Source organism: Paralichthys olivaceus, chromosome 12 (assembly GCF_024713975.1).
Source record: "Paralichthys olivaceus isolate ysfri-2021 chromosome 12, ASM2471397v2, whole genome shotgun sequence".
Classification (NCBI taxonomy): Eukaryota; Metazoa; Chordata; class Actinopteri; order Pleuronectiformes; family Paralichthyidae; genus Paralichthys; species Paralichthys olivaceus.
This window is the reverse complement of record NC_091104.1, coordinates 17,251,268-17,276,612: the sequence shown is the minus strand read 5'-3', so window position 1 is coordinate 17,276,612 and position 25,345 is coordinate 17,251,268. Positions and strand designations below refer to the sequence as shown.

At 43.6% G+C, this 25,345-nt stretch overlaps 2 protein-coding genes across 5 annotated transcripts; both read right to left on the bottom strand.

Annotated features, from left to right (window-relative positions):
* Window positions 1-10: 10 nt before the first annotated feature.
* LOC109627834 (serine/threonine-protein kinase PAK 6) lies at window positions 11-16,826 on the bottom strand. Of its 4 annotated transcripts, none has more exons than XM_020084648.2 (9): window positions 16,337-16,826; window positions 8,024-8,271; window positions 5,534-6,190; window positions 4,508-5,032; window positions 3,856-3,989; window positions 2,774-2,900; window positions 2,220-2,345; window positions 1,967-2,101; window positions 11-1,525 (listed from the first exon to the last, which is right to left on the bottom strand). In XM_020084648.2, exons 2-9 carry the CDS (start codon window positions 8,225-8,227, stop codon window positions 1,358-1,360), a joined length of 2,076 nt encoding a protein of 691 aa, XP_019940207.2. In that variant the 5' UTR covers window positions 8,228-8,271; window positions 16,337-16,826; the 3' UTR covers window positions 11-1,357. The 4 variants fall into 4 exon arrangements, with proteins under 4 accessions (XP_019940207.2, XP_019940208.2, XP_069391689.1 ...); XM_020084649.2 differs by having other exon boundaries at window positions 16,342-16,826; XM_069535588.1 differs by having other exon boundaries at window positions 16,552-16,826.
* Window positions 16,827-20,970: 4,144 nt separating this feature from the next.
* On the bottom strand, window positions 20,971-25,337 carry bub1bb (BUB1 mitotic checkpoint serine/threonine kinase Bb). The gene is made up of 9 exons (XM_020085109.2): window positions 25,184-25,337; window positions 24,067-24,231; window positions 23,897-23,956; window positions 23,664-23,808; window positions 23,366-23,562; window positions 23,083-23,246; window positions 22,803-22,996; window positions 22,614-22,714; window positions 20,971-21,852 (listed from the first exon to the last, which is right to left on the bottom strand). The coding sequence occupies exons 2-9, from the start codon at window positions 24,210-24,212 to the stop codon at window positions 21,576-21,578; spliced, it is 1,284 nt and encodes a 427-aa protein (XP_019940668.2). The 5' UTR covers window positions 24,213-24,231; window positions 25,184-25,337; the 3' UTR covers window positions 20,971-21,575.
* Between the last annotated feature and the right edge of the window lie 8 nt (window positions 25,338-25,345).

Sequence of the window (25,345 nt, the reverse complement as noted above, 5' to 3'; positions counted from 1 at the left end):
CCGGATGAAGTGAATTGTCAGATTCAATATGCATCATTTATTGATTTGTACAAAATTAAAATATGTAATTCTCTTTTCCCATGAATGATCCACACAAGAAGATAGAAATACATGAAACATGTCAACATGTATCCGTGTTCAGAATACAAAGACTATTATGTGCAAAGTGGTTCTCAGCAGGTGGACGTCCTGCAGCATCACATGCCAGGCCTGTGTGCTTTATCTAGGCAAACAAAATGCAGACACACTCACACACATTTTCTCGAGGAGCGACAAACACACATCTTGTAATTTTTAAAAATAATACAAAGAGGGCCGTGTCAGAAGCAAACACTGAGATGTCACCTCACACACATACACACACACACACACATTCAGACACATGTGCTCACATGCACATACACACACATTTAACTGTACACTCACATTTCTGTAAAGAAAGTAAAATTCATCTCATATAATTTACTTCAGTGAAGCAGCAGGTGTAAGGACCCTAATATTCAGTATTTTAATATCTACATTATTATGTTTCAAGTCCATAGGTAATAATGAATCCTTATTTGCAAGTTCACATCATACAAACAACCCACAACACCTTTTTTGGAAATAAAGAATAAATATGAAAAAGAGGAAAATAGTACTGGTGGTTTTCCAAAGACCCAATAGTAGCAGCTGGGTTTTCGTCTACCCATTTACTATGCTAATAAAGGAGAAAAGTCTTTCACATCCCAGTTTGTGTCATATTCAAGCATTCACATCAGGCCAGGTGTGCCTCCGTTTGGCCATGCAAAGAGTCTACTGTCAGTGTCCGTGGAGTGTACCCACCAGGTCGTCCACAGCGGAGTTTGTGAGTGTGCAGAGGTAACTGTATCCTTCCATAACAATGTCACAATGAGCCTAACACCAGCTTCATAAGCTTCACACGGCTAACAATAATGCCCACTATGAACACTATAAAGGATCTTTAGAGCAGTGCGTGTCCATTACATACTGTTTAGTTACGTGGAACATTGATTTTTGCAATCAGTTGATATGCACTATGTTGTGTTGAGTCAAATCCCACTGAATGTTACAGGAAGCCGATCAATATCGTGTTGAGAGGTGAGGAACTGCATGCTGCCGTTATGTGACTCCTAAAGTGCTTCTCTCATGCCCGAGACCATGCGCTGTCTGTCAGCCTTCCTTTTGCTGTCCTGCCTCCATCGCTCTGGCAGCATCCTGGCTGTCTGGGTCTGCTACTCTGCAGCTGCATCTCCTGTTGGCTAGGGTGCTAGAGGAGTTGGACCTTGGTGCAGGGCTTGGACAGGTCAGACTGAAGGTTGAGTGCAGGGGGGGGGTACCAGGAGCCCCACGAGGGTCAGCAGCGGGACATGCGCTTGCGGTACTGCTCCACCAGTGGGACCAGGCACTGAGGTGAGCCGCTCTGCAGCAGGAAAGGGTGCTCCAGCAGGTCAGTGGCACTTGCCCGCTCCAGAGGGTCCCGAGTCAGCATGCGATCCAGGAAGTCTTTTAGAACTGGGAAGATCTGGACCAGGGAGCAATGGACACATACATCTTGAAGATATGCAAACATCTTGGGTATTTTACTTACTTGCAACTTTTTATATTGAATTATGCTTCAGGGATATGGGAATTTAATGAATGTTTAATAGTAGACTTTAAACGGAACATAGCTACCTGCTGTGTTTGAGGCGTTCTGTACCTGGAACATTAGTCGATTTAAAAACATCCTAATGTTTTTATAATAATCTATATCAATAGAAATGTCCAAAAATGTTCTAGAGCATTGATGACGACAGAATGAAACCTTTGAGATGGTTTATTTGTTCTTTTTCTGAATAATGTTGTTTCATAAGCCTGTTTGTTGGACAGTTATCGTCAATGACATTTTATCTTTGATACATTCATTCCAGTACAGTGTGTGTGTGTGTGTGTGTGTGTGTGTGTGTGCGGTGTGTTCTCATACCTGGCTGACATTTCGCACAGTAGGTGCAGGTTCATCCCTCAGCCTCTTCATAGCTGCTACAGGGGTTTCACTGAAGTACGGTGGTTCTCCATCCACCATCTCCACCACCATGATACCCATCGACCAGACATCCACCTGGTGCACCATAACACAGTGAAAACCATGTTACAGACTGTCAGTGCTAGATGCTTTATGCTACACGACAGAATACAACACCAATGTTTATGGGAGAGTTGAATGTGCGCATCCTCACCTCAGTGCCATATGGTGATTTGGAGATGACCTCAGGAGCCATCCAATATGGCGTCCCCACTAAAGACTTCCTCTTAGGGATGTCCTTACTGATCTGAGCACAGAAGCCAAAGTCTGAAAGCTTGACCTGTAATGCACGAGAAGAAGACTTTACTGTGAAGATAATAAAAAAGAAAGAATTGAAGAAGGAAGGAAGGAATGAAAGAAGGGAGGAGGGAAGGAAAGAAAGAAAGGGAAGGAGGGAGGAAAGGAAAAAAGCAAAGAGGAAGGGATAGAGGGAGGGAGGGAAAATGGAAGGAAGGTAGGAAGAATGGAGGGAGTAGGGAAGGGAGGAAAGGAATGATAGAAGCAAAGAGGGAGGAAGGCAAAATGGAAGGAAGAAGGGAGGAGGGAAGGGAAGGAAGGAAGGGAAGGAAAGAAAAAAGAGAAAAGGAGGAAGGGAAGGAAAGAAGCAAAGAGGGAGAGAGGGAGGCAGGAGGGAAGGAAAAAGGAAGGAAGGAAGAAAGAAACAGTAAGTAAAAAAGAAAGAAAGAAAGAGTGATGTTTATGTCTTACTCTTCCGTCTAACGTGAGCAGTATAGAGTCACTCTTGATGTCTCTGTGGATGACTCCCTGTGAATGAAGGTAGGCCAGGGCCTGCAGGACCGCTTCACACACTGTGGCAATCTGCTCCTCATTCAGCCTGCAGGAAACACACACACAAACTGATTTTAAATTAACATTTTACACTTTTTCCTCTTTTTTCCTCTTCAAACAAATCAAAATTCATGAATCACCGCACATTGAATGAGAATGATAAAGAGCGCAAGGTTTAAAACAACAACTCCCACACATCAGAGTGACTAACACAGAAAAACTATGTTCACTCCTCGACAGTTTTAATGTGAATCAGTGTAACATAAAGATACAAGAGCCAAGAGACCAGAGGCCTTGTGAAAACAGCAAAGAAAATCGGGTGTCGACTGAAAAACAAGGTAACACGAGGTAACACAATTATGTGTTCTCCCACACTATGACTATTGTAATATATAGACACAAAAACTTCCTGCCTTGCTGTTGGCACACAAACTGCGAGGAAAAGCAAAGAAGCCGGGGTCTTACTCCTGATTGTTCTGTCAATATAACGACAATCATAATCCTTGATAAGGAGTGGCTGTGACAGCTGGCTCATTTTATGTCATCTGGCTGGAGAGTTTTTTTTTTATCCCTTTGAGTCAAGTGATCTCACCCTGAGGTCGCCATTTAGAGATGGAGCCAGCCATCTGCCAATAATATAAAAAGACAGTGATAGCTCCAAAAGATCACACCTTGACAAACCCCCCCCGCTGTTGCTTGAAACCCTTTCCTCGTTTATAATATGTTCTACGGAACAATGTGAGAGAAGCTTCAACACTTGCTTTCTATACACATATTCTGTTGTTTTCTATGATGTAAGTATTTCCTCCCGTGAGAATAGCAGAGAGTCTGGAGTGCAGAAGAGGACTGAGTGATGTCATAGTGCTGCTGGGATCATCAACACCACTCGATACCACACTACCCCCTTGTGGTTGATTTAGTTATTAAAAGATGATATCATAACTAGTTTGGATGCACCAAATGCAGCTTCCCATGGCGGGTACTCTGGGTGGCACTTGTACCTGGTTTCTGACACGATGTTGGTAAGCGCTCCACCCTGCAGGTACTCCATGATGACCCACAGCTCCTCCTCCACCAGGGCCGACTTAAACATCTCCACCACGTTCCTGTGCTGATAGTCCCTCATGATCACCACCTGCAGCACAGAACACTCATGATAAAACCAGTCACAAAAAGCAAAACAGATAAAGTGGCTCTCCAACGTTAAAATGGAAATTATAGTGGCACTTTCATTAACTTTGGGGACTTGGAATGGTCAATATCATCTCTTGTTGCATAGATGTCCACACACTGACTATGGATTTACATGACTGGTAAATACTCAGTTTCAAATTTCATACCCCAAATATATGATCCAGATTACCTATTAAAAATGTGGATCTCCCATCCCAAGATATGATGACCCAGATGACATCATTAGTGTCATTTTCTGTGACTTTGGAAAGCTCATTCCTCCACATGTAAAAATGTTTTTACCCTTTTCCCTTTTAGTCAAGACGCACATAAAATCATGTCTCTCTTTGAATTCAAAAGCTGAACACCAGGCCTGAGCTTTAAGATATGTCTGCAAGTGAGAATGCATCACATTGTATTTTGATATTTTTCTTAGTTTTTGTTTCCTGGCATCATGTTGTTCCTAGTAGGCTACTATACCTCATTAAAGAGCAGCTCTCTCCTTTGCTGCCGCCGCAGGTCCATCATCTTCACCGCTACCTCCCTGCCGCTGTGCTTCTCTGTGGCGATGCACACCACCCCCGTCGAGCCCTCGCCAATCTTTACAAAATTCTCCAGGTAAGACCGTGGGTCGCCCTTGTCGACCACCATCTGCAGGGCAGCTTTGAACTGTTCATGGGTCACCTTTGGCGGGTCCGGGGGAGGCCTGGGTGGCGGGGGTCTAAAAGCAGGGGAGCAGGTGCCGGGGGGGCTTGTAGCTAGGGAGCCTGTAGGGGAGGGTCGAGGCTGGGAGGGACTGTCCTGCCTGGGGTAAGGAGGGTTGGGGCATCCAGAGTGTCTGAGGAAGGGGTCTGGCCCGCTGGGTCGCAGTCCTATGTTAGGAGAAAGGCCCAGGGTGTAGCTAGCTGAGGAGCGCACTGTTCGCTGTGGCCGGATGCCGCCCACGAGAGGACTGCTGGTGCCAGTGGGCAGGAAGCCGGAGTGGTACCTCACTGTCGACTCTGCCTGCATGATGAGAGGAAATAAGGTGAGGGACATTAAGAGCTGAGAGGATGTTGGCCACCTGCCTGCGGTTCAAGTCCTTCGCTCTCACTCTGCATCCACTCCTCTCCACCTCACCTGTGCGAAGACGTTGCTGTATGTGCACAAGCATCCTGCTGAAATCTTGCCAAACATCTTTCACATTTTACAGCCCCCACTGGTACTTTAAACCCACATTTCATATTTCAACATCAAAATTAAATAAAATACTCAACCCCAGAGCTTTAATCACTGTTAATGTAAAGAAAGTCAATATCCTGCCACGCTGAAGTTTCCACAAGCTAAGCATAAAAAAATGACCCCTGATGATTTCTTGACAAAAAACCTTGTACTTAATGTATTCAGAACTAATGGAAAAATATAGCAAGTACTAATTACATGACTATCGGAAGTCTGCCTATATCGTAAATACTATGAGTGATGTATTATCAGTGCATTTGATGGCTGTTGTGATGTCAGGCCTACCTTCAGGTCGTAGGAGGAGAACGGCCTCCCAGGGCTGTTCTGTGGGTGCATGTACATCGGTAAATTGGGCCGCAGCTCCATTGTGACTGTCCCTTGGTCCCCGTGGGGTTGTTGCACAGTCATAGCAGGACTGTAGAAACAAGCTATAGGTCTCTGATTTGATGGCATTCCCCTTGGCAGCTGGAAATCTCTTTTCCATATCACTCTCTCCTGAGGACTGCCCACCTCGGCGTTCATGTAGGCCTCGTAACTCGGCACCGGCAAATTGTGGTGCTGAGCCGGATACGGGGGTCCCTCCATGGTGCTTACTTCGTATGTGGATTTAGCCTTTGGCAAGATCCCATTGGGTTGCAGCGTGATGCTCTTCTTCATGCCTAGATAAGGGGTGTTGGTCTCACTGTGAATGTTCCTGGCCCTGTCCCTCCACTGGTCATGGTCTGCGTCTTCATCATCTTCGTCATCCTGGGTCAGACCCTCATACTGGTAAGCGTCTCCCTCGTTCACCTCCCCCAGCCTCCCCAGAGACTGGGCCCTCTTCCGGGCCGAGGGGCTGCTCTTCCTCAGAGAGTTGGAGCTGGTCACAGACAGACGGCTCATGTCGTTGATCATAGCTGTGATATAGTCTCCATGACCGATCATACTCCCACGCACAATGGTCTGAAAGAGGCAGAGGCGTTTTCTCTTTATCACACTGCGCATGCTATGATCACATAATAGAAATATTTGCGACTGACGGGAATAATGAGGCTGGAATAGTCATTGCTCAGAGGGGTGTTAAATTTAGACTTGAGAATCTGTAAAGGACATCTTTGTCATTCTTCAAATACAGACTTTAAATATTTTTGCCTGTGGCCTCAATTCTGACAATACACTAATAAATACAGCAAGTTGTTTCAACAGATGCACAATAAAGACACAGCCTCTGCAGATGTCATTATGTTGCAAACATCGGATATTATAGATAAGTGCTCATGTGACCTTGATGTGACGTGCATCGTTAACAGGCAAGCAAAGGGATTAAACCCAATCAGACAACCTTAAGATCTTTTGCCAGAACAGTGTTAGTGCTGCAACTGTAAGAGAGAGTGCATGGTGCCTCATTAGTCAGTCTCAGGGTGGAGTCATGTTCAGTTCACAACCAGTCAACAACTTCTCTTGTTTCCCTGGTTCGGTGCCATTACATCTGCACAGTGGGAAGAGGTCGGATGACATCTCACCTACTGTCGCACCTCTCAGAGAGGAGAGAACGACGGGTGATAATGGCCTTGGTCAGACATCCTATTTTGGGAGATGATATCATGATTTTCATAATTTGAAATGAACGGTTTGAAGTGACAAACATTTTAGCATGACACTATTAAAACCATACATGTGATCTGGATGCTGACATGATGCTTCTCATGTTGCACAGGTCTCATCACATCGAGGTGTTAATGAAATGTTGGTGCTCCCTCGTGTTTTTTTTTCTTTCTGCAGGGTCATAAACAGCATTGGCAGTATATGCTCTGTGAAGTGTGGAAATCCTGAGATTTGCAGGCTTTATCACTCACTGGCGTTTCCTTTGCTGTACCTGCATTTTTTTATCCTTTCTGCTTGACGTCTCTGGGAAGGCACCACGGACTGTTATTAATTGCCTGCATGAAGTAATAAATCTTGTGGCCCCTCTGAGTATTCAACGCTGTACAGTCAGTGTACACAGCAGGGTCATTAGCCCAGCCCCATGATAGATAAGAAAATAAAAAAGATGGGGAGGGGAGCCGACCTTCCTTCCATGCTGTCATCTGAAGATTATGGCTTTTTCTGAGAAGGTAGCACTCTCTGAGGCATCGATGCAACAAACAGTGTGTTAAAGTATCATAAAAGCTTGTTTGAATTGCTTTTGAATTACCACTCTTTGTGGGGGCCCGGTTAAATTGTGTGGAAGTTCTGATCAGTTAAAGGGGACATATTGTGCTCATATCGTTTATATTTTAATTTGTAATGTTCAAATGGGCATCACTTTCCTCATAGTGTCCATAGCTCCTCTTTTCAGCCTCTAATTTTAGTTCCTCTCTCCTCTCACCATCAAAGTCCAGTTTGCTCTGATTGGCAATCTGGCCTACTCTGTTGTGATTGGTCAGCTGCTTCCAACATGTGAAGTAATTGTTGGCCCCTGCTCTTGCTTTACTTGGCTTTGTTCAGGGACGTACCAGACTAGCCAATAGTTGTGCATTATGCTGAGCATCATCATATCACAAGACATTGTGATGTCACATGACATCAAGATGCCCTGGAGGTTTCAGCTGGACTACTGATGAATTGTTTTAGGAGCTTCAGAGGCAGTGTTCTCTGAGGCGAGGGGAGCTCCCTTTTTACATTTGGCTTTAAAACTTTGCAGAACTGCTGCATACATGAAAAACCAACAAAACACACTAGAAGATAGAAAAAGCTTCATATGTTTTTTTTCTTAAGATCATTTTACAGGATTAGTAAATGAGAGGAGTGGTGTACCTTCTTTGGCCTCAGCTCCACCTCTGTGATCCTGGAGGGGTCCACCACGGGTCTGGGCCTGCGCAGGTTCTCTATCAGGCTTTGCCATTGTGTTGGCAAGCCCACAAAGCAGCCACGCTTGGCGTCAAATGAGGTGTGGACACGGTGCTCGAAGTTCTTGGGCGCTGATATATCAGGCCTCTTCTTTTTCTTCTTGCGGAACATCCTCAGGTCCACAAGGACGTCAGCCTGCCCACTTCAAAATGTCCCTGCAGAAAAATATATTCAGCTTTTAATAAAATACATCCAAAATCGCATAAAGAACTTTTAACCAACTGTAATCTTGTAATGGGAACATAAGCAAATCCTCTCCTGCCTCAGTGAGCAATAATTAGTTACCACTGTATTCAAATAAAACAGATGACAGCAGATGATCTTCTTCCACGTGGGAGAAAATATTTAAATGTCAACATCCCAGACATGGGATGTGTATGTCCCACGCGACCTTGCTGGCTGTCACGAGATTGTGCCTCTGAGAATCGCTCCAAGGAAAGAGGATGGATTTGTAAGCACATGTGTAATGAAGGATATCTGGTCAATTAAGGCTTATTCATTCTCGGAGCCCTTTTACTGATGAGCACGTGGCTGGGTTGGCCAGCGCCCACAGGCTTTCAGTGCATTAGAAGGACGAGAACAACACAGTCATGCACACACATACCCACACACTTATGTGGATACAAACACAAATACAATATTGCAAGCTATCCTTCAAAAACCCTCTGTAACCTCTCCATATCGTATCCTAATTAGTAGCTCGTGTGCCCTTGATTGCAGGGAGGGTAACCACTTAATCTTTGGATGGATGGTCATGTATTTGGCCAGCCACTAACTAGTGTTTACTGCATGTTCAGCTTTATTTTCCATTGAGTGTAGGAAAATAATTTAATAATAATCTTATTTCCTTAGCTGTACTGGGAGATAATCCCTCACATTTAAGTCTCATGTTTGGTATTAATACTGTTTCATGTAGCTCAATGTGGGGACGTCCTTGCTATAGCAGAGCTAGAAGCGTGGCTCCAGGGATGGAAATGCCAATCTGTTGGTAGGTCTGTCTTTGGGTCTACCACTTTTCCTCCAGACTGAAATAGCTCCATAACTATTGGAAGCAAACATTTTGCACATAAATCCTGATTCTGGCAATCCCTTGACGTTCCCTCCATAGCATCACCATGAGGTTCACATTTGTGATTAACAATGAGGCCTCATCTCTTGACAGACTTTAGATGGATTGCCATGAAAAACTGCTATAGATTTCTAAGTTGGTGGAGGATATTTATTTGTTAAAGTTATAATTTGTCCAGTAGGTTTTGATAAGTCTACTGTGGTTTAATCCCCTGATCGCGATTGTGAAAGGAAGTGGCGATGCATTTTCGATCTTTATAAACAGCCTGTAAACTATATGGAACCAGAACTTCAATATTGCCAGCATTATTGACAGCATGTTAGCAATCCAAATACAGCTTCACAGAGCGGCTAGCTTGTCTGTAGACTCTTTGTTTATTTCAGCACAATGTAGCACTTGAAGGCCCTGATGGAAGTGGCCAATGCAGGGGTGCGCTGAGAATGATCAGATAAAATATCCCATCTGTGAAATGGTGGGAGTTGAGACATGAGATTTGCAGGTGTCCGCAGCCCAGCAGGTGATCACGCTGACGGCCATCTCCTGCCTCCACCTCTGCCCTCAGACCAGCACGGCTCAAATCGGCATCAGCGGTGCCTTTCATGAGGTGTATCAGGGACTAACCCATGCCACTCACCTCGCCACTTCACCGGAGGGTAAAAGGAGGTCAGGCCCGCTGGTCATGTCAGCTAAACCTGCCTCATTACAAGAAGGCAGGGTTAGGATGAGAGAGAGCGATGGGGGGGGGGTTGGATTACTGCTTGGAGAGATGTCACCCTCCAAGGATAATTCAGTCACAAGGCTAATATGCTAAGCATTGCATAAGCGTATCACTCTGTGCTCTCCTTATATACATAACGTGGTGCTGTGCGGGACTTTAATTTTATCTGACAGGGACATTATGGTATGAGGACTCTCAGGAGGTGGGGGAGAGGGGAGCCAGGGCCAAGATTACAATCAGAAAGGGATGTGTTAGAGAGACAAGCACCTAGTTTACACAGAAATGCTTTTGTGGCTGCTTTTTTGAATAACAAATGCAAGAGAAAGCAAGTTGCAAAACAGAAGATTGTGACCTCTTGTATTTTTCCGTCTGCTAAGATAGCTGTTCGACGTGCAGATGTTGGCATGGCCTGAACAAATATTTAAACATAGCGCTATCCTTTTACAAGTAGATCAATCAATATTTACTCATGAGTGAAATGCAAACTGCTACAGTCCTCCACTGCCAAAGGTAATGGGGTAATACCAGCACAAACAGGACCACGGCTTTGTGTGGTACTTTATCGAGCTTCATCAGTTCAGAGCAGCGCAGAATAAAAACTTATTACAGTATTCAAAATTCATCTTCGACCACTGTTCCCCTCTGAAGACTCTGGAAATACAAACTAACCACTGTGATATTACAACACATGCACCCGTACACTTTGTTGATTCAGGCCTGGGCAAAATGAATTGAAAAGTTGATGCAATTATTGATTTACAAGCTTTAATCACATGCAACTGGCCTCATATTGACCTCTCAGACTCTGCCAAGCTTATGACTGTCTTGATAACAATGTGCTATTGATCCTGAAGCTCGCTTTACGATACATATGCGCTGAGCAGAACTTGCACAGTGAATCTTTACACTTTCTGGTCACATCCCTCAAAACTGTAGGGACTTGACCCCATGCTTCAGCGGCTCGTCTTGAATCCATCAAAGTGCTGAGGCAAAAATCAGCCAGCTGTTGACAGGGATATGAAGCGCCAAAGAGGATGAGGTCACTCTGAAAAACTGTGCTATACTGGGTATTTACATCTCTGCAACTGTTTGCAGGAGCAGAAACTCAAAATGCATGACCTGAAAAAACGCACAAATCCTGTCACTGAGACAAAAAAGAAAGAATCCCACACACTGAAAATCACATGAGTAAAAAGCTGTCTGTAGCAAATCCGGTTGTGAGCTGTGACTAAATGAAAACTTTGATGTTGAAAAAAAGATGATGAAGCATGCAAATGGTAAAATATGAGAATAGATGTCGCTGCAGAGTGTTCAATCGATCTCATCCCTATTCCAAGCAAAAATGCAGATCCAATCACAGCCTTACCCCCCAACTGGTAGGAATGTCTTCTCATGACAGAGCGGCCGGGCCTCTCATGCCGTGCAGAAGTGCAACCAGGCGATCCATATGCTTCCCACAGACAACATGATAGAAGAGGAGAGGACATGCTCGCCTTCCTCTCATGCTCAAATCACCCTGAGCAGGAGTTGTGGATGAGTGGGAGGGGATCGAGAGATAAGAGAGATATTGGATTTGTTCGACGTTAGCGCTCCAAGCTCAGTTGAATGATTTTTTTTCCTCCTCGCTATTTGCTTCTCTTTTTTTCATTGGCACGAATGCAGAAATGTAGTAAGTGTGCAGGTGACAGTGCTCACAGGATTAGTGCGGTGTTCAGTCCCTCACTGATCTAATTTTAGGACACGTCATTTCTCCCTCCTCTCCTCCTCCTGTGTGTTTATTTTGAACAGGATTCATGTCAAAAAAGTGAGGTGAGGGCGGGAGACGATGGAGATGAGGTAATCCTCTTTTTGTGCTTGTCAGTGTGTGTGTGTGTGTAGTGTGTGTAAGCATAATCCAGCGATTCTGAATTACAGGGGGCTACATCTATTTCATAGTGGCATAGTATCGAGGTCTTAACTGTTGTTTTTGGACTCTGTGGTGCAGTGTGCACGGCTGGGAGATTGCTCAGCTTCATTATGATGACCGTTTTGCCCTTTGAGTATAATGAGACTGCCTCTAAAAGGGTGGGGGGTGGGAGGGTGTCTTGGTTGGTCATCTCTTCTATTTGCATTGTAAAGAAACGAAACACACACACACACACACACCATCTGAGGGTGTGAAAGAGGTACACAGGCGCTGGATGTGACCGGACAGTGCAACAGCAGCAGTGTTTAGGGTTGAAGTCGATGGCGGCTTTCTCTTTGAAGTCACCTCTGCAGACATGGAGGGATTGTCAATAGGAGACAAAAACTGATGTAATAAGCTACATTCAATGACATGGAATAACACGTTGCTGCCATGCATATTTCATGCTAGTGGCCTGATACATCATGCAGAACACAGCATTTGGAATAGAATACAAGGATTGGTGGAGAACGGCAGGCATCCACCACATCTGTAGTCACCGATGTTGTAAATGGGCGATGTTGAAATAGCTCAAAAACTATTGGACGGTTTGCAATGAAAATTGGTTCACACTCATGTTCCCCTTAGGGTGAATTATAATCACTTTCAAAATCCCGTTTCATGTCAAGCATTTTCTCCTCAGGTCAAAATTTGACTTTGGTTTTTAAGTAAATGCAAAAGCAATGAGTTTCCCATCCAATCAACTGTATGTTGTGTTAGTTAGCAGGATGTTAGTATGATAGCTTCCTCCCACTTTCCTAAAACATGCAGCTTTGGTTATTTGGAGACTCTAAATGAGAGTGTATGGTTTTGTTTGATTTTCTGTCTATATGTCAGAAGTGTGGAGCCTGAGGAGGAACCTTGATCTCGAGCTGAGTGTGCAGTTTCTCTTTTTCAAACGTTTTGTTGATCCAGCACCTTCATAAGATATTTTTACTAGATTTACTTGTTATTCACATTTTTGCCTACATGTCAGTGATGCGGCCTCAAAGGAGAAGAAGTATAGATGATGGATGGATGGACATATGGATACATGGATGGATTAGATAGATAGATAGATAGATTTTGCTCATAATACCTGCATAGAATCAGGATGTTAGCACTGTTCTTGTGACTCCTGTCTGACATTGAGCAATCATTGTGAAATTAATTCATTGAAAGCATGGGATACAGTACCAAAGCTAAATGAGCCACTCTGAGCCACTAGCTAAGAGAAAAGTGGATTTGAAGATGCACTGTGCCAGTTTCTTTCTGAAGTGGTCAAACAACAGCTTCCATAGTGCTCTGCATCTGTCTCTCAGATAAAAGCTCCATACAGGGGTAAGGACAGAATGTAGAGCATACCCAAGGGCATGTGAAGTGAGTGTTATGGACTAGTTTCAATTTTAAAAACAGCCATGTACTGAATGATACCAAAGGAAGTACAGAGCAGGAATGATAAAAATCAATTATATGATGCAAATGATATTCATCGAACCGGCCAATTATATTAATATTCTGCATTTCAGTTAGATAAACTGAATGTTGGGCAGGGGTGACCCATATTCACACACAGAGTGCATTGAAAGTGACGTATCTTAGGGTATTTCAAATGTCACGTAACTCAGAGCGATTCGTCATGTGTAGGCTTTCACTCCAGCCTCTGTATGAAGTACTTAAAGTCAGAAATGGTTGGAAGTCACGGAGCACTGAGAAAGCAAACAGTCAAAGGGCTTGTCTGTCATTTTCCTGTGCAAGGCCCGAGGATTAAAAGAGTATTGTAACATATGATGCCCGTGCTCGACAATGAGGCCTGTCAGTTCTTCAAGGGCGGGAGTAAACATCAGTCCTGAGTTAATATTGACAGGAGGGAAGAAGAAAGGAGAGGACAAGATGGGAGGAGGAAGAGAGTGGGAGGAAATCAGAGTGTGGATGGAAAAAAGAGATGGATGAAGGTAAGAGCACAGAGAGGAACAGAAAGTATTCAGACCCCTGTTATTGTCATTATATTGTCATATAGTGTATAATGATGGGGGAGAAAAGGCAATTTTATCAACTTTGACTTAAAATAACACATTGAAGTGTGCAAAAAGTGAATGGGTATTTTTAAAGCTCTCATTAATGTTCCACATGTTTTGTTGCCTCATTTAGTAGCCCTCCCTCCTCTTTGAAGATGTCACGTCTTTTTTCCATCATCTCGGGCAGTGATGTCTGCAGTAAACACGCCACGGTAAAGGGGAAATGAGGACAGGACAGTTGCATCAACCGAGCGCATACATCATTCTGTCACCTTACATATTGGCACCGATTCTCTCGCACCAGGAAAAAACGGACGGGGAAACTATAGCTTGTTCTTCCCTGCGGCGAGGAGCGGGGACATTAATGCGCCGTAAAAGCTACAGTCTCTATCTACTCCGAACACCTTAACATAATGACATTGTAAAAGCAGCACTTCTAATGTCCTGGGGCTTTTATGGGCTGTTCTATTGATGCTGACACATCACTAGACAAACACTCTTAACTCAGACTTCTCCACGCAGTGTAACAATATGTATGCTGAAGGATAGAGTCAAGAGAATAAGAAAATGCAGCACTGACCAACACTCTGTTTAATTAAAGATCCTCTTGGCTCTCACAAGTGCTTTGAACAATTTGATGCTGCGCTGATAGAGACATATGATCAGCCTGGACCAATGGTATGTGCCCAACTCTTCTCTCTTGGGTCTAATTTATTGATGCGCCGGGCCTCGGTGCAGGCTTTACTGTACGTGCATGTGCTTATGAAAGCTCTGATTTATGTTTTTTTAGCACAGGCCTCAGCATGTCTCTCCCAAGGAACAAATCACCAACCATTTTTAACCTGCAATCCTTTATAGTATCAATCTGCACCGGCTGTGCCGTCCTCCTCTGTCACCCAGCATGGGCGCTGTTTCAGCCGAGATAGTGGGACTCATGGCACGCTGCCCTAATTTGGACTCAGAGCCTGATTTAATCCTTAGTGCTTGACATCTCATGGCCAATGGCAATGCTAAGCTGGTAATGCATGCTGTCCCCTCCTTCAGTCAACATGAACGTGACGCAAGCATTCCTGAAAACAATCATGGACGTCGTGGGGACAGTTTTGTACCACTTAAGGCCTGGGTGCTATGTTCATGCGTGTGTGTGAGAGGTTTCCAATCACTTCCTGTCCTGTCAGTGTCCCAGCACATGTGGTGGAGTCAGTGCTGCCAGTTTGTGTTGCACGGTGAGCCTGTAGGAGCGTGAAAGCTAGATGACAGCCTCCAAAAAAAACTAACAACTTCAGGGGACACTGGAGTGTGCACATCACCCTCAGTGAAGCAGATGTCCAGCTGTGTGTGTGTGTGTGTGTGTGTGTGTGTGTGTGTGTGTGTGTGTGTGTGTGTGTGTGTGTGTACCAGAGGGACCTTCTCTGTCACCTCCTATACCCTTTCCCTCCTTCTGCTTGAATATCAACCTGAGACACAGACACACAGTAGTTTAAGAGCATCAGTTATATCATCATCAGACTTATGAAAACACAGACTGTGTTGATAGTGTGATATAATGCAAGATGCAATGTCTCTTAGTCAAACAAGGGGTCAAGTATAGTTTTTGGTAGCAAGTACATGGATATTGAGATGATATCAATGCCTCCAATGAGTGAACTACAAAATCTATACACTGCTTCGCGTTTTCTATGGGGATTTAGCTTCTATTAGAGGAACTCACAGTAAGACTTTGCAAACCTACAATACAGTCCTCAGTTCACAGATCAAATCCCACATTAGCAAAGTCTCTTATCTGACAAATTATAATTTGACGATGAAAGTAAATGTTATCAGGGAAACATGTCCTCTGCTTTCCAATGCCTGTCTTGCCAAAGCATCTGTCTCAGAAAGTGTGTATGCAGCAGCAGAAGCTTTAATCCTCATACACCAGTAGAACCAGAAAGATCACCTGAGAGCTCAGCCAACACACACACACACACACACACTAGATACACAATGGCACAACAGCCTCTGTGCCCATGGAAGTGGCACAGTCTGTATTTGTCAAGTCTGAGCCTGCATCTCTTTGGAGACAATGTTTGAATCCCTTTTCTTTGACATGTAGGGGGAGGACAGAGGCGGCAGGGACGCAGGGGGGAACAGGGTGAGGGGATTTTTGAGGACAAGAGGTGAGCAGAAGGTGACAGCTCGTCTTTTTTAGACCCAGTCCATCACTTCAATTCAACCCTCTGAGAATTCCCTTCTCCTGTCTCTCAGCCCCACATCAGCACCACCTCCTTCTTCTCCTCCTCCACCACAGCTGATGCCCACCGACTGTAGACTGCTCTTTATCAATGACGATAAGCCTCCTTTGCTCGATCCCCCACCCCCTCTCTCTTTAACCCTCTCTCCTCGATGAGGAGAGAGGAAATTGTGAAACGGGGTTCTTGAGGGGGGGATATCATTGTTAGATGAAAAAAATAAGAAACATCCACATATATGTATCAGTCATTCCACTTACCTTACCGTCCAGTGAAGAGGGGAGCCTCTCTCCTCCAGGAAGGATTTGGCAGCGAGGGTGCGCACATACACACTCACGTACACTATTACACAACACTCACTCACATCCACACATGCACTCACTCGCTCGCGGACATACACGCTTCCCCCTCTCATACACACAACGATGAGGAGGGCTGGCTCTCAAGCAAGCGCACACTGCAGGCTGCTGCTTGCCTGGGAAAGCCTGATGCGTTCCTCCCTCCAGGCACAAGCGCACACTCCCATCTCAGAGGCTCTTTGTTGGGGCTTATTCATCCTCTGCTTCCGTGGACGAGTGCTGGTCCGTGTACCGGTGCCTGCTCCCGGGGACACGGGGTGACGGTACAAAGGAGGGACAAAGCCATGGAGAGGAGAGGCAGCATCCAGAAGGAGAGAATATCACGGCCCCATACAGATCCTTCCATCCCCCCTACTCTCTCTCTCTCTCTCTCTCTCTGTGTCACACACACTCTCTCTCCCTCCCTCCCTCGCTTTCTCTTTATCACTTCCCTCCTTCTCCGCCTCCTCCCATCTCATTGGGCTGCAAAAGAATTGATGGCAGCTAGTGTATATGTGTGTGTGTGTGTGTGTGTGTGTGTGTGTGTGTGTGTGTGTGTGTGTGTGTGTGTGTGTGTGTGTGTGTGTGTGTTATGAGCTGGTTTCCAGTGACTGTAAGGAAAGGAGAGCTCCTCTACACCTCATCACCTGAGATACCTTTCACCCCCCCTGTCTCTTTTACATGTGCATTGTGGGAGACAGGAGAACACCAGGGTGCAGTATTTACCCAGTGTGCTGCTGTTCAGTCAAATGTATTATCCATGCAATGACAGGGTCAGGGGTGGCAGATGGCGGGAGGGGTTGTTATTTTTGTGTGTGTTGCATGGGGGGGGGGTGCACAGTGTGGGGCTATTTCTGCAGAGGGTACAATCCTGGTCAGGACACCACCGTGACCCGAAGAAGGGGACGAAGGCACAAGAAACTGAAGTTACAACGACCCAGTCCAACATCCACATTAATCTGACTCAAAACATTCCCCTCTCTTTCCCACCACAATCATTTCCTGAATAATTCATACAGCAGCTACGAGAAGACACAAAGCAGGAAAATGTATTAGGGTCAAGTCACGCAGCAAAGGCTTGCAGAGCGAGCCAGATTTGGGGCATACATGTAATACATGGCATGTGATATGAGAGCGATGCTGGCACAGGCACTTAAACAGGCTTAAATGATGATCTTTGTCTTTACACATCAAATAAAACTCAAGTGAACATAGGCTCCACCGAGCCAAATCTGCATAACAATGACAGATCTGCTTGTTGGTGGTATGGCAAACGAGACCCGTCCCTCTTTCACTCTCAGTCGTCAGCATTATTGTCTCCGAAATTTATTGGCGTGGCTTTATTTCACTGCCTCGCATGAATTATGTTCCTGGGTTCAGGGCTGCAAGCAGCAGTAAAAGATCCTGTGATCTGTGTCTTTATATGCAAAAGTGTGGTGGTTATGGCAGTCCTGTTTGCTCTGAGCTCAGTCAGTGTGAAGGAGTGCTGGACAAAGGTCAAAAGGTCAATTATTATACTACCAACGTTCATGACGCTTTCACTGAGTGACCTTTTCAAAACAAATAGGAGAAAATAGAGCGTCGCTTTGCAAAATATTGTTGTGAGCATTAAAGTGACAATGATATTTTGTTTGTTTTGTAAAATTATGAAAAAATACTCTGCATTGATTTGCGAATAAAATAAAAATCAATCACATTTTTCTTTGTTTTTGGTGAGATATATATATTTCTCACAACCATTGTGTTTTTTTCCCAACTGTATGTTTATTGGGCAAAGTTAAACATGTAGACTTTCCAGTTTTTACAACATTTTTGAGATACGTCTGTTTTACACACTGATTGGCTGCAACATTAAAACCGCTGACTGGTGAGAAACAGATGATTATCTTGTTAGACTTGCACCCTTTATAAGGGGTTGGATTTATTGTGCAGCAAGTAAACTGTTACTTCTTGCTCTCAAACAGCAGGTAGATGCTAACGCGGTTAAAGGACCACAGAAGTCAACAGGTTAACCAGAGGAAACCTAACTCATTGAGTTGTGTGGGGAGTGAAGGCTGCCCCATGTGGCCCAGAGCTGCTGTAGCACAAATACCTAAAACATTAAAGCTGAGTATGATAGAAAAACTGTCAGGACACACATTGTATTACAACTTCCTGTGTTTGGTAACCTGTCAGAATGTCCATGATGAACACTGTCTACAATGGACACATGACCATCAGAACTGGAAGCATGTGACTTTATTTGACAAATAATTTCCTACACATCCATGCACAGCAAGGTCTGTGTATGTTGTTTATCTACTATGCCCTGAGCAATGTTCTGCAAGGAAGTGTTAAGCCCTGGGATACATGTGGATGTTATGTTGACATGTGCCTCCTAAGCATAGTTGCAGACCACGTGTAGCATTACTTGTTGGCAGTGGCATCTTTCAGCAGGATAATGTGTCTCACCACACTGCGAAAACTGTTCAGGAACGTGGCAAAGAATTCACGTTGCCTTGACCTCCAACCTCCCCAGAGCTCAATCCAATCAATCATCTGTGGGATGTGCTGGAAAAACAAGTTTGATCTGCCGAGGTTCTATCTTGCAATTTACAGGATTTAAAGGATATGAGGCCAACATGTACATGGACATAACTGCTTGATACACCTTCAGTGGTCCTGTGGAGGGCACGCCTCGATGGGTCTGAGCTGTTTGACTGGTGAAAGAGGGTCATATCAGGCAAGTGGTTTTAATGCTGTGGCTGGTCAGTTTATTATCAAATGGTGTAAGAATGTATTACATTAGAGAAACATTGTTATATGTGTTTTGTTCACTCAGGGTTTATTTAAATTTATCAGCTACACATAGGCACCCCCCCCCCCACACACACACACACACACTGCCACTCCATCCAATAAAACTGGGATGTAAAAGGGCTTATAATGACAATACTAGTTTTAAACCACAGTGTCATTAATAAGAAAGCCATTGGGATGCATTGAGTGAAACTGCCTTAATTATTTGCATTTCAATTCACTCTATTGTTTAGGGTGAATCTGTGAGGATTACACCAGGGGTTATCAGGGCTCAGCCTACACAGCTGATGCAAATGCAGCTTTTTCCTTTAATCCACTGTCATTTCCAGATGACCTATAAATCTATGTCAGTTCTGTTAGAGTGAGACAACTGGAGAAGACATAAAAACGAAACTCACATCATTCTCCTGTTTGCTCAGCAATAACGTTACATATGGAAGGCCACAGCTGCCCAGATATGACAAAAACTAGTTGAGAAGTCAGCCATAAAGAAGAAAATGTGAATTACACTGTAAATCACAAACTGCTCCTTCATCTCTGCCTGCAGAGTTGGACCTTCACAATAAAATCATTTGTTGGACTGAGTTGCAGCTCAACAAGAGCATTTCACAAAATGTAAGTCAAAGCTCGGTCTGAAAACGCTCTGTTGACTGGTGCATGTTTAAAGCTGCACAAATAGGTCAACAGCACTGACTGAATGTTCCCCGTCTATCAGAGTAACAGGGCTGGAGTCTTCTCTGAGGGCCTGCCTAAAGCACATGGAGGAAAGGTAGCCCACTCCTTCCATCTCTCTGCTGCAGCGAGAGAGAGAGAGAGAGAGAGAGAGAGAGCTATGGATTTTCCGTCTGAAGCGCTATCGGAGACACTGGCTGCTTGCTTTCATGGGATGAGCTTTTAATAAGTCCTGCCAAATAGCGAGCTATAGAGGATGCATTATGATGTGGTTATGCTGTGTTATTATGGTGTGAGTGCATCATGTTGCCTATCATTTATCACTGAATTTCAGCTGCTCTTAAGTGCTAAGCCCAAATTTAAAGTAGACAGTTTAGGAACTCACCAGTTGAGCGGATCTTGGCCGGCTGTGACATATTTCCAGTATGAGATTAAAGTCTGTTCCTCCACTGCTCCATGTGCATGTAAAAAGCAGCAGCACCGTGTCCTAGTACATCAGGATAGTGGCCTCTTAGGGAAAAGCTGCAGTCCTGTTCCTGCCCACAACTGCAAAGGGTGGATTTCACTTGCTAATGAGCCAAGCACCTTTCTTCCAGCCCTCCATCAGGGTGAGCTGCTTGTGTATGAAGTGGATCCCGTCTTCGCAACACATTAAGGTTTACTCACAACACTTAAGTCACAAGCTTCTAAATAACCTCTCCTGGGCAATGATTAACATCTGGCCAGCTGACTGCAAGATTTGTTCTTAAAAGTTTCATGCCTGCCAAATGCTGAGATTTCTTCAAAGACTCAAGCGTCGCCTGCAGTGATAAAGTTAAATGAAGTAACTCCATTAGAATAAACAGCATTTATGACTTTTTACTTGCAGTTTATTTTCACTCTTGGCAGCAAACGTTGACTCTTTAATTTCAGCGACAGATTACACTCAGCAGCAAACAGTCCTCGCGCACCATTAGTAATCCAACCACCATTACCAGGAACACAATCCAAGCTTTCCCTTGCATGCCCCCTGCTGACAGAGCATTATTACAATCCTCCTCGGCCTAAAAAACAAAACAAATCACAATCCCACTAGTCATCAGGCAGACATTGTAACAGGTTTATTGAACGTTGAGACATGAACCTCTGCTGAATCAGCTCAAATCTTTGTAATGCAGTGGAACTGAGCTGAAAATCTGCTCAATACAAAAAATGAAACTTTAAAAGGTGGACTTCATAAAAGGCCTTGTTCTTAACAATGCCACAGAGAAAAAAGGATAAATGGACTGAGAGAAATTAGGAATGACTGAATAGTAATTCTGTAGTATAGTTAGACACAATAAAATACAATTCTATACTGTTCCTATTGTGAAGCAGATGTTTGGTGAAATCGTGAAGTGTTTCCTAATACAGTCAGTTTAGTTGCTGCAGTTTGGACCGAGCAGGAGTTTTTATTTCCTTGTCTTCCTGTTGTATATTTAATGAATCATGCACTACTAAAATAGCATCTTCAGCTTGAAGGGTTTCTAAAAATGTTGAACCCTTTTATCTTTTTACTATTCTGAGTAACTAGAGCTCTATCCACAAAATATTTACAACAGGATCACACAAAATGCAAAAACAGTAATTACATGATAGTTACAGACAAAATCAAAATGAAGGACAATCAGTGAGAAAAAGAGCAATCAAATTGTTAGTCTCTGTAGATGTATCAGTCATTAGCTTGATCCTTTTGACCTCTGACCTCCTGCGATTCCTGTGTCATCTTTTTGAAGTAGCGTTCAGCACGCAGTTCCTCAAAGCAGAATTCAGTGGCGCCGCTGAGCAGCAGCTCTTTACAGTACATGCTCTGCTCCTGTGGCTTTCCTGACTCTGCCTCCCTCCGCTGCTGATGGTGCTCCTGGAGCCTCTTTAGAGGAGTTTCTTCTTTGCACGGCTTACGTGCTGATAAAACTGTGTTCACTGCTGGATTGATCTTACATGGAGTCCTGAGGGAGGAAAGGAATAATGCACTTAAATAAAGAATGATCTCAGAAATAAGCTACAAAGAGGGCTTAATACATGTTCCCACTACTGAATAATCTACTCATGATTCTTTTAAAGATTTATTTGATTTTTAAAAGGCAAAAACGACAAATTCACGACCATAACAACAAACTACGCCCATAATGAATGATTTATTCATTTTCATTACATTTGATTATTCTTTCACACACAATTTTCTTTTCAAATACCTATTTTTGAGTATAATGTCCACAAGAGGGCAAACTGATGCAATGGCAGTAACAAGGTATATTTATTTCAACATAAACATGTCTTTTAAAAAGATCTACAGTGTAGATTCTACACACCTTCACATTATGGGTGTAAAATATGAGGCTATGATCACTTGGGTGCACATTTTTGAGATTGCCCAAGATTTTGCAGTCTACTGAACAAAATCTGAAATATTTCCCCACAGGATTTTTTGGGTTGCTCTGAGTGCAAACCACTGTCTCTACATTTGAGTTGAGTCGTGAACCTTTTGCCATCATTATCACACAGCTGTTGTTGGTGTCACCTTGACCTACATTTCATTTGTAATCAGTGGAAGTGACTCCTGTCCGTCAAACAGTGTATTTAGTACTTAGCAATTTTGATTATATAATCGATTTAGAAAATGTGTCCGTGTGCTTATAAAAATCACCCTGCACATATGTTTTTATTCAGTAAAAAAAGGGAAATTAATAAAAACTTCAGATAAACTCACATTGTTGGAGGCTGGTCTGAGTCCTCAACAAATGGTTGGAAGGTAGGTTTGGGAGGCGGTGGAGCCATAACAGTGTGTCCATATTTAGACTTCTGAGGCATCTATGGTGGATAAAAACATTAGTATTAAAACACACAGGGCCGGATTATACTTCACTATTAAGTAATTTTAAGTGTGCTTGTCTCATACCTTGACATCACACCATCTTTCTGGTCTCTGCTCGTTTTCCTTAGCCTTTGAAGTGGGAGGAGCCATCCAGGACTCTTGTCTGGGCTCTGATGGACCAGCACTTTGAGTCTTATTTTCATCAAAGATCATCAAGCGACTGTTTGAAGCATTACCCAAAACTGGGGCTCCACGTGACTGCAGGCCTCCAGAAATATCTGTCCATAAAAAAATCCCCATCAAAGACTGAAATTAAACATCTTATCCAATAATATTAAAAGGTGTAATTTAGATATTTGCTTACTTCTGATTGCAGACCCAGTTCTGTTGATGGGGGCAGTGGCCTTTTTCTTCCCTCTATGTTTGAGGTCGACCAGAGAAACTCTCTCAGGTTCTTTGGGCTCATCATCACTTTCCCCCTGCACAACATCCATCATCACCTGTCGGGACACACGTGCCTGCAGAGCCCTTTGGATAACAATACAGTCAATTCTGATTGTGAGCTATCATGATACACACAAGGAAAAAAGGTTGCTTTTCAGACCTAGACCTTTCCATATTTCAAATTGGATTGAATTGATCCATACTTGTGAAACTGTAGAAGCTTATCATGCGGCTCAGCACATTTCTTGAATCCCTCCTGGTAGACCAGATCTGCTTTGCGACAATTGCCTTGATTCTCATACTCCTCAGCCCAAGCAATGTAGAAGGAGGCCTGAGTCATTCCTATTCCCTGCACTTGCATGTAACTGTAAGTGTCCAATGGTTCTGTGCAGTTCTCTGCCTAAAGACATACAATACACACACACACAACATTTAGTACTAACATATTCGTTTGTCAAGTACAAGTAACAAAATTATGCAAGGGTAAAATGTTACACATACAAATTTGATCCAGAGGTCAACATATCGAGGGTCATTGTGATATTTCTTTTCATCTGTGAATTTGGTCACGACCCGTTCCAACACAGTGGTGAGGTTGCTCTCCTTTCCTCCCTGAGGGAAGGTTTGCTCTGTCCACTTTATATACCTGTAAAAAACAGATCATTAGTACCACTAATAAAACCTCTAAGAGCTACTAATATGACTACACTCTACTGTTTCCATATTTTGCTTACCGATCCCAAACATCCAGCGGATCATCTCCTTCATACATCCGGAGTTCAGCCTCAAAGGCCCTAGAGAGAAGAAAAGTCATAAAAACTCCATTGTCATGTGAAAACTGTTGAGACAGAAGTATTCAACCATTCAACCAATCCAGTTGCCATATATTCAAGCTAGTCCATACTGTCTCTGCTGGTTGATGGAAGAGCTGAGTCCATCCTGTTGTTGACTCAGTGCTTGGTGTAACGCTGATATGGCTCTGCCCCGCCGCAGTGGCTGGATGTTTTCTTTGCTCAGCTCCCACTCCACATCTCCTCCTTCTGCCATCATGGAAATTAAAACAAGATCTCTACAGAAAGGAAACAAGTGCAACAGTTACTTTTGGAATCTATGAAGGGCCTTTTATAATAGCTATAGCAATTGACCCAAAGAGACAAGACAATTCTTGTGGCCCGCCTTCTCCAGTATGGAGTTTTGCAGATTTCCTATTATTTATACAAAGCATTAACAACGTTCTTGGGAGAAAAAAAGACACAAAGCTGTTACATCAAGCTTCCTTTCTTCTATACACTGTTATTTGACATTTTAGAGTGAAGACAACTGATTCTAATATTAAAATTAAAAAATGATAAATGCTTTTTGGTCACAGCCTCAAAATTAGTATAGTTTTTACTCCTGGTAACTTTTGTGTCGCTTCCAATTACATTCAAAGGCTTAATAAGATCAAATAATTATGCAGACTGAAACTTGTAAACACTCTAGCACCGTTTAACCCTTTCCTTCAACTTTAAGCCTCTTTTGAACTATGTTTGCTGATCCCACTGTGATGCATTTCCATGACTGATAATGTCTGATAAACACATAGTCTGCTATACACACATGATCAAAGTCAGTGTTGTTATTATTCAGGGGTTAAACTGGTGCCAATGACTGGAGTCATTACATAACAGCCAAAAACATGCTTACAACCTACAGGGGGAAGAACAATGACAGGATATTAGCATAACCAGATGTAATGACATAATGTCAACACACACTTGAAATTAAACGCAAAGTGGTAAAAGTATTAACTCTTACACAACATAACTAACAGTAGCGTTCAGAAACAAAACGGTACAGTAACTATTATCTGCACCTACAGTGACTGAGGGGGATGCTAACGATCGTGAGGGCATGACACAAGCTAGCTAACGCACGCTTTTGCTCGGTTGGTTTCCTTGTCGTTCCAAACACCAGCGTGATTTACCACTCGACCGTGAAGTAATAAAACAATTGCAGAATAAAATCTTTTCTTTTCGTACCGTCCACAAGCCTCTGTTGTCTCTTTCCCGGCTTGAACCACACGCACAAAGCTGTAGCACGACTCGCTGCGGAACGGTCGGATCTCCTGTTTTGAACAGGGACCGCGAGAGAATTTGGAGAAACCTGATTGGTCGGGCAAGAAACCGGAAACCGGATATTGA